At 38.5% G+C, this 13579-nt stretch overlaps 1 protein-coding gene across 1 annotated transcript in view; it reads right to left on the bottom strand.

The window, feature by feature from the left end:
* BDP1 (B double prime 1, subunit of RNA polymerase III transcription initiation factor IIIB) overlaps positions 1-12402 on the bottom strand; it is a 79305-nt gene extending 66903 nt beyond the window's left edge. Inside the window, exons 1-5 of the mRNA XM_058168917.1 lie at positions 11930-12402; positions 5559-6117; positions 4390-4499; positions 3843-3902; positions 2307-2468 (exon numbers count right to left, since the gene is read on the bottom strand). Coding sequence (XP_058024900.1) covers positions 2307-2468; positions 3843-3902; positions 4390-4499; positions 5559-6117; positions 11930-12207 — 1169 coding nt within the window. The 5' untranslated portion in view covers positions 12208-12402. The remainder of the gene's footprint in view (positions 1-2306; positions 2469-3842; positions 3903-4389; positions 4500-5558; positions 6118-11929) is intronic.
* Positions 12403-13579: the final 1177 nt, after the last annotated feature.

The following is a 13579-nucleotide window of genomic DNA, read 5'->3' as shown; positions in this document are numbered from 1 at the left end:
ATCTAAGCAACAAATAACTACAAACCAACTAATCAGAGATGCAATGGAGAGAGGTCAAAAAATAAATAATGCAATATTATTTGGACTTGAAAACACTAACGAACCAGATATCAATAAGATTCACAACATCATTGGAAATTATAACGCATCAACCATATTCCCAAATGAAATAATTGCTATCTCCAGAGATGGACCAGAATATAAAAACAGCGATGGGTCAACAGCACCAAGATTTTGTAGGGTCACATGCATAAACGAGGACTGTAAACATAAATTCATTTATACTATGAACTCAATTGCTAAAACCAACCCTACCTACAGTAAACTTAGATCACGCCCTGATCTATCCTTTCTACAATGGATACGTTCTCGTGAACTTCGCACAGAACTTAAAAGAAGACAAGACAATGGCGAATCCAACCTATACATCGACTACCGTGCCGATTGCATAAAAAATAAAACCTACAATCATAAAGTCACCTCCAAACCCCCCATCACCCATAACAATCAACCAGCCATCCCAGTGTTCAATCAAGCACCCATCACCCTACCACCCATTCAACCAACCATCTTACCAGCCATCCAAACAGCCATTCAACCAACAATCCAAACAGCCATCCAAACAGCCATCCAAACAGCCATCCAAGCAGCCATCCAACCAGCCATCCAACCAGCCATCCAACCAGCCATCCAACCAGCCATCCAAACAGCCACCCAACCAGCCACCCAAACAACCATCCATCCAAACAACCAAACTACCATCCAACCATCTATGCAACCATCTGTTGTACACAACCCCCAACCTACTAACATCCAAAACTAGGTATGCACGCCCCTTACCTCTTCAACACCAATCACTTCAGATCTCAAATGCAAATTGATAAATGCAAGAAGCATAGTCAACAAATTACCTGAACTTATCCTCTTATTAAACAGTGGCACATTTGATATCATTTTTGTTTGTGAAACATGGCTGAACTCATCCCTTCCTGACTCCATTATCTCAAACAAAGAATATCAAGTCTATCAATCAGATCGTGAAAACGAAGAGATGGTGGAGTGGCTATCTTTTACAAAAAGTCACTGAATCTAAAAAATATCCAAGTAGCACATAATCTCTCTCTTCCTGAAACTGTAGTATGCGACCTATCCCTTGACACTACTCTTTGATTCTTACTATGCTACAGAGCCCCTGACTATGACATTACCCATGCAAATATGCTAACCTCAATGCTAACATGGGCTACCTCTTGCCCATATCCTCTCATCTTCCTGGGTGACCTAAATCTACCTCTCATTAACTGGACAACTAATGAATGTTCAACTGACCCAATCCATACTACACTATACAACGCTGTTACAAACCTAGGTCTTGAACAACTTGTAACTAACAATACAAGACTCAACAACTGCCTTGATCTCATCTTCTGCAACAATTCAAACTCAATTTACGGACTACAAATTAAAGAACCTTTTTCCAACAGTGACCACTGCATGATTGATTTTCGTCTCAATATACGTCCATACTTAAATCGTCATAACAACAGTACTCCCAACTACAACTTCAAAAAAGCCACTTATGACCATTGCAGTCATCCCCATGGTCATGTGATTTACAATTGGATGCTGCTTCATATTTATGATGGTTGCAGTGTCCTGGGGTCATGTAATCGATCCCCTTTTGCAACTTCCTGACAAGCAAAGTCAATGGGGAAGCCAGATTCACTTAACTAATGTGACAAGAAAAGTTGTAAAATGGGGCAAAACATTTTTCACTTAACAACATAAATTTTGGGCTCAATTGTGGTTGTAAGTCGAGGACTCAGGTAGGTACAGCAAATGTAGATAAATGTCCAAGAAAGACCGAGAAATCGATGAAAGATTATTTTTGCCCTCAGTATTGCTAAAGCAGCTCTTTAATATTTAGTTTCACTTTGCATTATCTTTCCATGATGAATAAATTAGATGATTATGAAACTTTTCCTCCAGACACAGGACAATGATTACATGTATAAGAAATATTTTTGGGGGGAAATACATATTTGTCCTATTGAACATCTTTCCAAATTAAGTACCAAAACTCCAATGGGATTTACAATATAAATCACAGGATATAAATCTTAAAAAGAAAAGCAGAAAAAGGGGATAAATTGAAGTCTGGAATTAATATCTGCTTTTATTTATACACTGTCAATTCTAATGAGGGAAGTCTTATCTCAAGTACCAATATATCTTGACCAATATTAAGCACTTCTATAAATGGACACCAATTTTATAACACAAATTGACTGATAGCAAAACCTAACCTTTCTTCATCCAGAATAATTGACCCATCTTCTGCAACTTTTACTCGAGGGACTAAAAGAGAGCCATCATCTTCCCCTCCTCCTCCTCCTCCTCCTCCCTGTTCTTCATCATCATCTTCTTCATTTTCATCTTCATGATCAGCAACTATTCTTTCTTCAGGCCTGAAATTTGGAGAAGTAACGTAATAAATTGATAGCACTAAACTCTTTTCATATTTCCTTTTTTTAAAAAAAAAGTATCATTACAAGAATCATTACATCTATGTCATTTTTTTAGCTGGAGTATAACTTTCCTCGGGGTGTATGTTCATATTCTTTACCCTAACTAACAAACCTATACCTAAAAGATTACATCAGAACCTTACTTAATAATTGCATATTTAAACAAACACAAATTTAATACCACCAGCTGTAAATTATGGCCTAGGCACTGGATATGAGAATGGGTGATAGGTTTTATTCTTTAGCTGATCTCCTCTTGATTGCAAATGTTTCTTTCCTCCATTAAATGGAATTATGGAATTATTATGCATTAATCCTCAGGTACTTCTAATACAGCACTGAAAATCAGCACTTAAAAGTTGGGTTAGGAATGCTACCTCAGAATTAAATTAAACTTGCTTAAATTACACAGTATAAAAATAATGGTTACATGCTTAAAGTAGTAAAATAATAATAGGGGGAAGGAGTTTTATTTATTTATTTATTTTATTTATTTATTAATCCAATTTCTATACCGCCCTTCTCCCGAAGGACAGCCATATTAAAATACAAAAATACACATAATATAAATAACAGATTTAAAAAACATTTAAAACAAATATATTAATTGGCCAGATTGCTAAAACGGTCAAAGCCTACATAAAACCCTTTAAAATTTAAAAGCTAAAATTAAAATACATTTAAAATACATTTAGGCTAGTCCCGCACGATTAAATAATAAAGTTTTTAATTTCCACTTGAAGGTTCGGAGGTCGGGGAGTTGGCATAACCCCGGAGGAAACTCGTTCCAAAGAGCCGGTGCTGCCACAGAGAAGGCTCTCCCTCTGGGGCCGCCAACCGACATTGTTTGGTCAACGGCACCCTGAGCAGGCCCACTCTGTGGGAGTGTATATGTATATTTACGTATGTATATTTGCCATCTTAATATAAAGTAATAAAGGCAAAGAAAGAAAGAGAGATGGAGGGAGGGAGGGGAGAGAGAGATAGAAGGAAGGAAGGAAGGAAGGAAGGAAGGAAGGAAGGAAGGAAGGAAGGAAGGAAGGAAGGAAGGAAAGAAAGAAAGAGCGAGCAAAAGGAAAGATTATAAAGCTGAGCTTCATTCATTCATGCTACATGCCTCTGATTTTTAATTATAATTAATAAAACCAGGATTTCATCAAAAGGCCAACATAATTAATCTGCAACTGATTATTAAGATTATGTTTTAAACCAATAATTTAATTTCATCAATATTAAGCAAACACATTTATTTTTTACAAATGTATTACTGATCGTATGTTTCATTAATACTATTTCAAAAAAGAAACAAATTACTCTTTTGCTTGGGTCATTGTAGAAGTCTTGTCTGTTTTCTTCTCTTCAATGAATGAAGACCTATTAAATATTGAAAAGTGCATACTTAATTATTCATTTAATCCAGCAAAATTCTAAATTTCATAGTGCATAGTCCAAATACAATTAAATTGTGTATTTAACTGTGCTAATTGCTAGCATGCTACAGTATACATTTTTAGACACAAAAATGGAATTGAATTTATTCATAAAAAGTTCAGTAAGATTGAACTAAGGTAAATCTACATGGTTCTCAATTAGTGAATCAATATAATAAAGCACAACTATCCCTTCAGATTTCACAATATAACTATAATTTCCTGAAAACAACAGTTAACAAGATGATTTAAATCCACTTATTTAGGAATGCCAAATTTTCAACAAAGCGGAGCTAAACTCATGTGCCCACTGATATGGCTATGCGTGCCACCTGTGGCATGCATGCCATAAGTTCGCCATCACAGGTATAGATCCAATGACTTAATAAAAACAATTTGTACCAACATGACAAAAGAATATATGCACTTACTTCATAGGATTATTTTCAGGCAAATAATAAATAAAATCTCTCATAGTCATTTTGGAGCGATCTTCCGGCATATTTTTTTCGATTATAGGATATTTAAATTTCCGTTGTTTCTAGAAAGATAAATTAATATAGTTTTATCATTCCACAGATTTTTATTTAAATCTTGTTTCAAATTTTATCATTTGTATATATTTAAGAGTTTTCTACTTGCCATATTCAGTTGCTAGCTTGTTTTATTTTATTTTTACTTTTTTGCTGCTGCAACTTTGTCTGTTATTATTATTTTAATTATTTTAATACATTTTATAATGTTGAAAGATAGAAGCAGAAAAATACAATATAAGTTTAAATTTTAAAAATGTATGTGAATGTATAATGAAATCATAACCAATTACCATTACATGAAAATTTATCATACAATTTACGCTATCATATTCAGACACCAATTCACCTTCTGCACTCCCTCACCTAATTTAGATGGACGACAGAATTAGAATGGGTGAGATCAACCAATTGGTCACAGCCTACTGATCACACATTGACTTACATTCCCATTATTTACCAGAAGGATCAGATAGAAATTAAGAAGCATTGGAGAGTTTAACTGGCACCTTAATATATTTTAGAATTAGAACTCTCAGAGTTTTTGCTACTGACCATGTCAGCCAGAGTTCATGGCAGAAACTGAAGTCCAAAACTAAGCGCCTACCTAGAATAGCTTGGTATAGTACAAGCTGCCAAAGATCTCACTAGTTTACAGTGATACTTTCTGTAATACTTCCATATTGTAACAAAAGATTCTTCACTTCTCATAAGTGAAGACTACCTTAGTTCAACAGTAGGGCCCAAGATCTACATGCAAGAGGTCACAGGATGATATCTATTATTTCCAGATAATGATTTTAAAAAAATCTTCTCTCCATAAGACCTGGTTAAAGACAGATCATCATGGAGAAGATCTACCCATGTGGTCACTAGGAGTCAACAACAACTTAGTGCCTAATCACCCTCTAGAATTAAGAAATGTTGCCATTCAGTACTGAAAAAATATCAGGATGGAAAAATCAATGATCTGATTCACTATAGGATACTTCATCCCAAAAAACAAGCCAGAAGTCTTTCTATTTCCTTCCCTGATACTTCAGATTAAAATTACAAAAATACTGTACTTTCTCTTTATTCAATTCTTCTTTCAGCATCTTCCTTAGCTTCTGAGATTTGATAATTTTCACACGATCTGAACAAATCTTTTTCTTATCTGCTGAAGCAGATTTTGTCTGTGTTGTTTCCTCTTCCATCAATGTTTCCTGGGTGGGTCTTTCTTTGAGGGGCGAGCTTATGTTCTTCGGAAGGGCTTCATCACTTCTTTGAGCTGGCATACACAGGCTGGGTTCTTTACTAGCAAATTTTTTAAATGGAGACAACTGTGGCACTTGAGGAGCAGAAGTTTTCTTTTCAGGCAATATGGAAGACTTGGGAGAACTTTCCACATCAATCTTTTCAGGTAAAGGTGTTTCTTTTTGAAACAGAGAGTTACTAAGAGCAGGAGAGTGAGGTCCTTGTTTTTGAGAACATTTTGATGATGAATCAACCGTGGGAGGAGGTGGAGGTACAATTTTTGGTTTTATAAGGTTAGGCATAGTGGATATCCGTTTTCTTCTCTGTGGAAATCCTTCGGCATTTTTCCTGCAGTCTCCATTTCTACTTTTATCACTGGTCTTTTCATTTCTGGAAAATTAAGAGAAATATTAGTTAATAGAATAGAATAACATAATGACAGAATTTTTTTTGAAAGATAATACAGTGATTACCATGTTTCCATGAAAATAAAACCTAACTGGAAAATAAGCCCTAGCATGATTTTTCAGGATTCTTGTAATATAAGCCCTACCTCCAAAATAAGCCCCAGTTAAGATTGTCAGCCAGACAAGCGCATTTACCATATTTCTCCAAAAAAATAACACCTAATCAGAAAGTAAACCCTAATGCATCTTTTGGAGCAAAAATTAATATAAGACCTGGTCTTATTTTTGGGAAAATATGGGTATGCCATAATTTATATAATTATACTAGATTATAGTTAATTCTTATGGAAAACACTGATGCTCTTAGATTAAACTTGAGACCTAAACAAATATATTAGGACTATAGCAAAATGAATATAGATCAATAAATCAATTTCCCCAGAAACACAAGTTTACAGGTAGTTCTCAACGCACAACAGTTCATTTAGTGACTATTCAAAGTTACAACAACAACTTTGAAAAAAGTGACGACCATTTTTCAGACTTGAGCATCCTCACAGACACGTGATCAAAATTCAGATGCTTGACAACTGATTCATATTTATGACGGTTGCAGTAACCCGGTGTCATGTGCTCATCTTTTCTAACCTTCTGACAAGCAAATTCAATGGAGAAGCCAGATTCACTTAACAACTGTGGCAAGAAAGGTCTTAAAATGGGGCAAAACTCACTCAACTAATGTCTCACTTAGCAATAGAAATTTGGGGCTCAATTGTGGTCGTAAATTGAAGATAACTTGTATTATCAACAAATATTTATTTGATATATTTATGCCATGACTAGTAGAAAAGTAACACAATAAACAGAGCAAAATAGTACAACGTTACAATGCAGGTTCGTGAATTCAGAAGGATAGTTATGTAATAAATTGTCCTGAAAATGTTTTGAGTTTCTTCAACCTAACTTTATGCATACCAACTCAGATATAACTACTACTGAGATCAATGAGATTAACTTCCATGTAAATATATAAAATATATCTAATGCCCGGTCACTCACGCCCTCGTGACGTCTCGCCTGGATTACTGCAACGCTCTCTACATGGGGCTTCCCTTGAAGGGCATCCGGAGGCTACAGTTAGTCCAGAACGCGGCTGCGCGGGTGATAGATGGAGCCCCTCGTGGCTCCCGTATAACACCTATCCTGCGCAGTCTGCACTGGCTACCTGTGGCTTTCCGGGTGCGCTTCAAGGTTTTGGTGACCACCTTTAAAGCGCTCCATGGCATAGGGCCGGGTTATCTACGGGACCGCCTACTGCGACCAGATACCTCTCACCGACCCGTGCGCTCTCACAGAGAGGGACTCTCAGGTGCCGTCAGCTAGGCAGTGTCGTCTGGCGACGCCCAGGAAGGGCCTTCTCTGTGGGGGCTCCCGCCCTCTGGAACGAACTCCCCCCAGGACTCCGTCAACTTCCGGACCTTCGAACCTTCCGTCGCGAGCTCAAGACACATTTATTCATCTGTGCAGGACTGGCTTAGTTTTTTAGATTTTAAATTTAGAGGGGTTTTTAAATTGATTTTAATATTTATATTTTTATTTTTAGTTAATTGGGCAGTAGAATAAGTTTTTTAATGATTATTTTAATTTGTATATTGATGTTTTATATGCCTGTGAACCGCCCTGAGTCCTTTGGGAGATAGGGCGGTATATAAATTCAAACAATAAATAAAATAAATAAATAAATAAAATGCAATAATTCAATCCTGCACATATCTGTTAATAAACTAATCAATCTATTTTATTTGTCTTTTGTGATCTGATTTTGAAAGCCAGAAGTACTTTTAAAAACATTAAAGTATGGTATCATTATGACAAGATTAATAAAAAAGAAAAATGTTAATAATCAGAATTTCAATAATTTTGATCATATCTTTAAATGTGTACTGAAAACTGATAAACTAGGTTACAAGCAACACATTATCAAAAATCTTGTGGCTAGTTTGATTTCTCCTTTTAATGTTACAGACGTATTATCTGAGTCAATCCTATGCTTGAAAAAGCACATTTCTTGGTATCTTGGTGAATTTCAAATACTGGGGATATAGCCAAGAAGAACATTCAGAAATTGATCTAGAATTTAACAATCTTGTTGATGTCAGCCCCAAACCCAACAATCATAGGGAATGACCCAACCATACGGACCAAGTCCTAACTTACATCTCCAATGGCAGGGTGATTGTAATCAAACTTCATTTAACATTATCTGAAGCATCAGTAAACGTTTAAATCATATTAATTTCATTTTATGATCATAGGAAACAAAATTATCATTGTTTAATGCAACCTTTCAATGATTATCATTCTCACCATGCTAATGGTTACATAAAATAACATAATAACAGAGTTGGAAGGGACCTTGGAGGTCTTTGAGTCCAACCCCCTGCCCAGGCAGGAAACCCTATACCATTTCAGACAAATGGCTATCCAACATTTTCTTAAAAATTTCCAGTGTTGGAGCATTCACAACTTCTGCAGGCAAGTTGTTCCACTGATTAATTGTTCTAACTGTCAGGAAATTTTTCCTTAGTTCTAAGTTGCCTCTCTCCTTGATTAGTTTCCACCCATTGCTTCTTGTTCTACCCTCAGGTGCTTTGGAGAATAGGTTGACTCCCTCTTCCTTTGTGGCAACCCCTGAGATATTGAAACACTGCTATCATGTCTTCCCTAGTCCTTCTTTTCATTAAACTAGACATACCGAGTTCCTGCAACCATTCTTCATATTTTATATATGAATACATAGATAACTAAAATCAATTTCATCAACTTGCTAAAAGAGTTACAGTCTTAACAGCCACCACCTCTAACTTCTGGGGAGCTTCAGAAGCAGCAGTTGTATTTGGATCAAATAACCTAAGTATTAATTGAATATTGTGCCAAAAAGATCCTTGACGTAAATCAAATTGTTTTAACTCCGAAAAAAACTAATGCACACACACACATATATATTAAATGCAATAATTTTGAATTTAAAAAATTAATTGCAATTAAATGATAGTCAAACTGATACACTAACAGGAATCCCAATACTAATCAAAAATTAAATGGGGCTAGATAATGAGTCTCAAGTTGAGTCTGAAGACAAGGGTAAAACTTATTAACTGGGATATACTCCAGATGTATATATGAGTGTTCACGTCTCTCTCCCTCCCCCCCATTTAGTTTAGTTTACTTTATTGCCATTGTACCTCATACAACGAAACTAAATGCTATCTTCAGTGTACATTATAACTATAAAAATAAAACACCACATTCTATAAAATTGAATTGAAAACTGCTGATATTGCATTAATATTGCACTATACAGTAGAATTCAATATAGTTACTCACCTGGGATAGAAGCTGTTTTTCAGCCTATTTGTCCTTGTTTTTATTATCCTGTACCATCTGCCAGATGGTAATAGTTCAAAAAAAGGGTGCCCAGGATGACATAGATCTTTAAGAACGTTTTGAAATTTCTTAAGGTAGCAGACCAGTGGTAGGTTTCTACCAGTTAGCCCCAGTTCAGGCGAACCAGTAGCGGTGGCAGGAGGCTCTGCCCACCCACCCGGACGTCATCGTGGACTCTCTGCGCATGCGCAGAAGGTTCTGTGCATATGCAGAAGCGCCACAAGTGAGCGAAGGAAGCGTGCGCACACACAGGCTCCCAATTCCAAACCGCTAGCGAAGGTAAGTGGAACCCACTACTGCAGCAGATGTGTGTGTGTGTGTGTGTGTGTGTGTGTGGCACTGCAGCCTCAGAGGAACAGTAGAAAGACCAAGCATTTTAAACAAATCAAAAGAACAATTCTTGTTGTGTCTGCGCCCCCTGAACCAGGCCTCCTGCCAGAAAGTGACTTGGAAAGTGAGAGGGAAGGACCATCAGGACTTACCTCGGGAGCACCGGCTTCCCTGGCTCAGCTCCAGGAGCCAGAGGCAGGCCAGGTGGAAGAGATAACGAGGCCTCCATCCCCTGACTCTTTCCCCACCCAGGCCACGCCTCCAGACCCAGCTGATGGCAATCAGGTCTGGCTGGACCCTAGGTTTCGTAGGCAGGAGAGGAGGGAACAACAGAACCAGGGGTGGGGCAGGCCTAGGAAGTGCTGAGTCATGGAGCCACACCCCACAGGATATAAAGGCAGCAAGACCTGCTGTGCCTCTTCGTAGCAGGCAAATTAACTGCTAACTGAGAGCTGAAGTACTGTTCGTTCCTGGGTGACTCATCGGTGTCGAGGGAGATAACAGAGACACTTGGCATACGCTCGCTATTTTGCTGCCAGAGCTGATAGTGCCAGCTAATTAAGCCATCACTCGGAGAGAGGCGAAAGAGGACAGAACAATTCTACCTATTTGTAATTTATTCATATGATATCATTTAATGGGAGAGCTCACACAACAATCAAGTTTCAAATTAAAGACATTACTTTATTAATTTATGTATAATATCGACATCAAGGCTGCAACAATCCAAAGGACCCCTAAATTGCAGTAATGGCAGTTTCTTTTATTGTTCTGTTTATTTTACTTATTAAAATTATATGTCATCACTTTTTTCAGTGCTGTTGTAACTTCAAACAGTCACTAAAGGAACTGTTGTAAGTCAAGGACTACATGTTATATAACTGTCTGGTTCGGTTCTGCAACCCAACAAGAAAGACAGACTTCAGAGGATAATTAGAACTGCAGAAAAAATAATTGCTACAAACCTGCCTTCCATTGAGGACCTGTATACTGCACGAATCAAGAAGAGGGCCGTGAAAATATTTACAGATCCCTCACATCCAGGACATAAACTGTTTCAACTCCTACCCTCAAAACGACTCTATAGAGCACTGCACAACAGAACAACTAGACACAAGAACAGTTTTTTCCCGAAGGCCATCACTCTGCTAAACAAATAATTCCCTCAACACTGTCAAACTATTTACTAAATCTGCACTACTATTAATCTTCTCATAGTTCCTATCACCAATCTCTTTCCACTTATGACTGTATGACTGTAACTTTGTTGCTGGCAATCCTTATGATTTATATTGATATATTGACCATCAATTCTGTTGTAAATGTTGTACCTTAATGAACGTATCTTTTCTTTTATGTACACTGAGAGCATATGCACCAAGTCAAATTCCTTGTGTGTCCAATCACACTTGGCCAATAAAAATTCTATTCTATCCTATTCTATATTATCTAATTAACTATAAGTAGCTGATATTAAACACTTGCAACATTGGCAGGGACTTAAACAACACAGCTCAAGTTTATGAATATATTCACTATACAGGCATTATTCATTGTACAGGTGACCTGATAATACAGTTTAGATACTACGCTATAATTGGATCAAAGTTTGGCCAATGCAATGCTTCTGCATCATCATCATCATCACTATACCTGGAAAATTTCTTTATAGGAGAACAGCAAGTTGGTAGAATTTCTACCGTCTATTTAATGCCAATTATTCCTCTGCAATGTTCACACTACAGAATCAAGTCCAAACAGCTTAGTTATTACAACACAAACCTAAAGTTCTCTCACACATCTCTTTGAGATGGAAGTTTTGCTGACTCAGAAGATTATGAACCTCTACTAAGAGCAGCTTTTGTCAAAGCCGGGTCCTCAAATACCGTAGTAAGCGAGCGTCACAGATCTAACGTCCAATGTCATCTCAAAAAGGAAGCGGGGAAGCAGAAGGTTTCTGAGAAGGCGACCAACCCAAAAGCATCAACGAGAGGCTAAAAAAAGCAAACCTCGGTTACCTGCTACTGTTGTTACTACTGTCCCCGCTCAGGTGAAGATCTCCAGAGGCGGCAGCGTCACCGGGATGGGGCATCGAGCTGTCCTCGCCCGTAGAAGACCAGGTGGTCGGCGCCGAGTCATGTTGACCGTCGGCATCTGTGGTGATGGTGGCGGAGGCGGCGGTGTCGGTGACAACCTCCGGGACAACTGAGCTCGTGGTGCCTCCACTATTGCCGCCTCTCCCTGCCGCATTCGGCCGGACATTGGGCTTCACGCTAAACCTGGCGCGGCGGAACATGGTGTCGTGAGGCGGAAGGTCCGGCACCGGCTAAAGTCCAGCGTCGCCGGCGAGGCCGCCTCATGTCATCGGCCTGGCTCTGTCCGGCTCCCCGCCCTTCCTTTCTGGGAGAGGACTTAAAAATCAGCTGCTCCTAGATGGCGTTGGTCGCGTCATCATCCTGCGACAAAGCAAGGCGAAAGGTTTGGCTCTTATTAACGTTAGCGAACCTCCTGCAATGCAGAAATAAGAGTTTTGCGTTTCGGATTTGTACCGAAGAAAGGAGGGGTGGTTTGTTAATTCATCGTTGGATAGGGGATGGGGGGCAAATAAATTTTCTAAATAAATCCCATAATAATAACATGGTCGGAAGGGACCTTGGAGGTCTTCTAGTCTAATCCAGGGGTCTCCAACCTTAGTAACTTTAAGACTTGTGGACTTCAACTCCCAGAATTCCTCAGTCAGCTTTTCTGGCTGAGGGATTCTGGGAGTTGTCCACAAGTCTTAAAGTTTCCAAGGTTGGAGACCCCAGGTCTAGTCCATGTAGTAAAGCTTATGCCCTATGCCATAATTCTGTATTTCATTCCCATTTAACGTCTTGTTCTCTTCCCCCCACCCCCATTTGCGCAATTCTGTATCACTCTTCTGTTTATTTTCAGTAAGAAAGAATGCTTTAGCCTTTAATTAGGGAACGAGGGACTGTAATTTCCAGAATTTTACACTGAGACACAAGATTAGAAAAAAAACCTGTAAAGCACTGTAGGAATTTAGCACCCACCCCCCTCCTAGAAGAATGAAATATTCTAGGAAATATTTTAAAAAGCAGAATATTATACCTTCCTGGATGAGAAAAGGAGAAACATGCTCTTGGAAAGCGGCCCCCACCTTTGTTAATAGCCCCAGAAAGACAAAAGACATCTTATCTACAACACAGAAGACCTTCAGCTCCAGGGTGATGGGATTAAGACATGGCCCTCAGGACATGATAGGATTAGCCTCTACCCATTTCACCACATGGCACCTGGGAAGATTACATCAGCCAGCAAGACTCAGGCAAGCTTGAGGGACAACCTACAATGTTAGCTAAGACTCCCACCCCCTGGGAGTCTGACAACCAATCAGGATACTCTTCCTGTGCCCCAGAAAGGTCAAAGCTCAGAAAAAGCATAAAGCCAGGGAGCACACAGGATCTCAGCCCCTTTTCTGTTCAGGATCTCAAGCCATGTGATCCTGACCACCATTAAACCATCTTTCCAAGCAGCCTCCATGTTTCCAGTGTCTTTGTCCCCACTTGGAACTGAACCCAGATGGATATTTCTTCCAACAGCACCATTATTATAGAAATTGTTTGAGATAAGAACATGTGCCTCTTGAGTCCAAGGATTTTCAAAAG

Source organism: Ahaetulla prasina, chromosome 2 (genome assembly GCF_028640845.1).
Source record: "Ahaetulla prasina isolate Xishuangbanna chromosome 2, ASM2864084v1, whole genome shotgun sequence".
NCBI classification, from domain to species: domain Eukaryota; kingdom Metazoa; phylum Chordata; class Lepidosauria; order Squamata; family Colubridae; genus Ahaetulla; species Ahaetulla prasina.
Note: the sequence above shows the minus strand (reverse complement) of the source record. Positions and strands in the feature narration are given on the sequence as shown.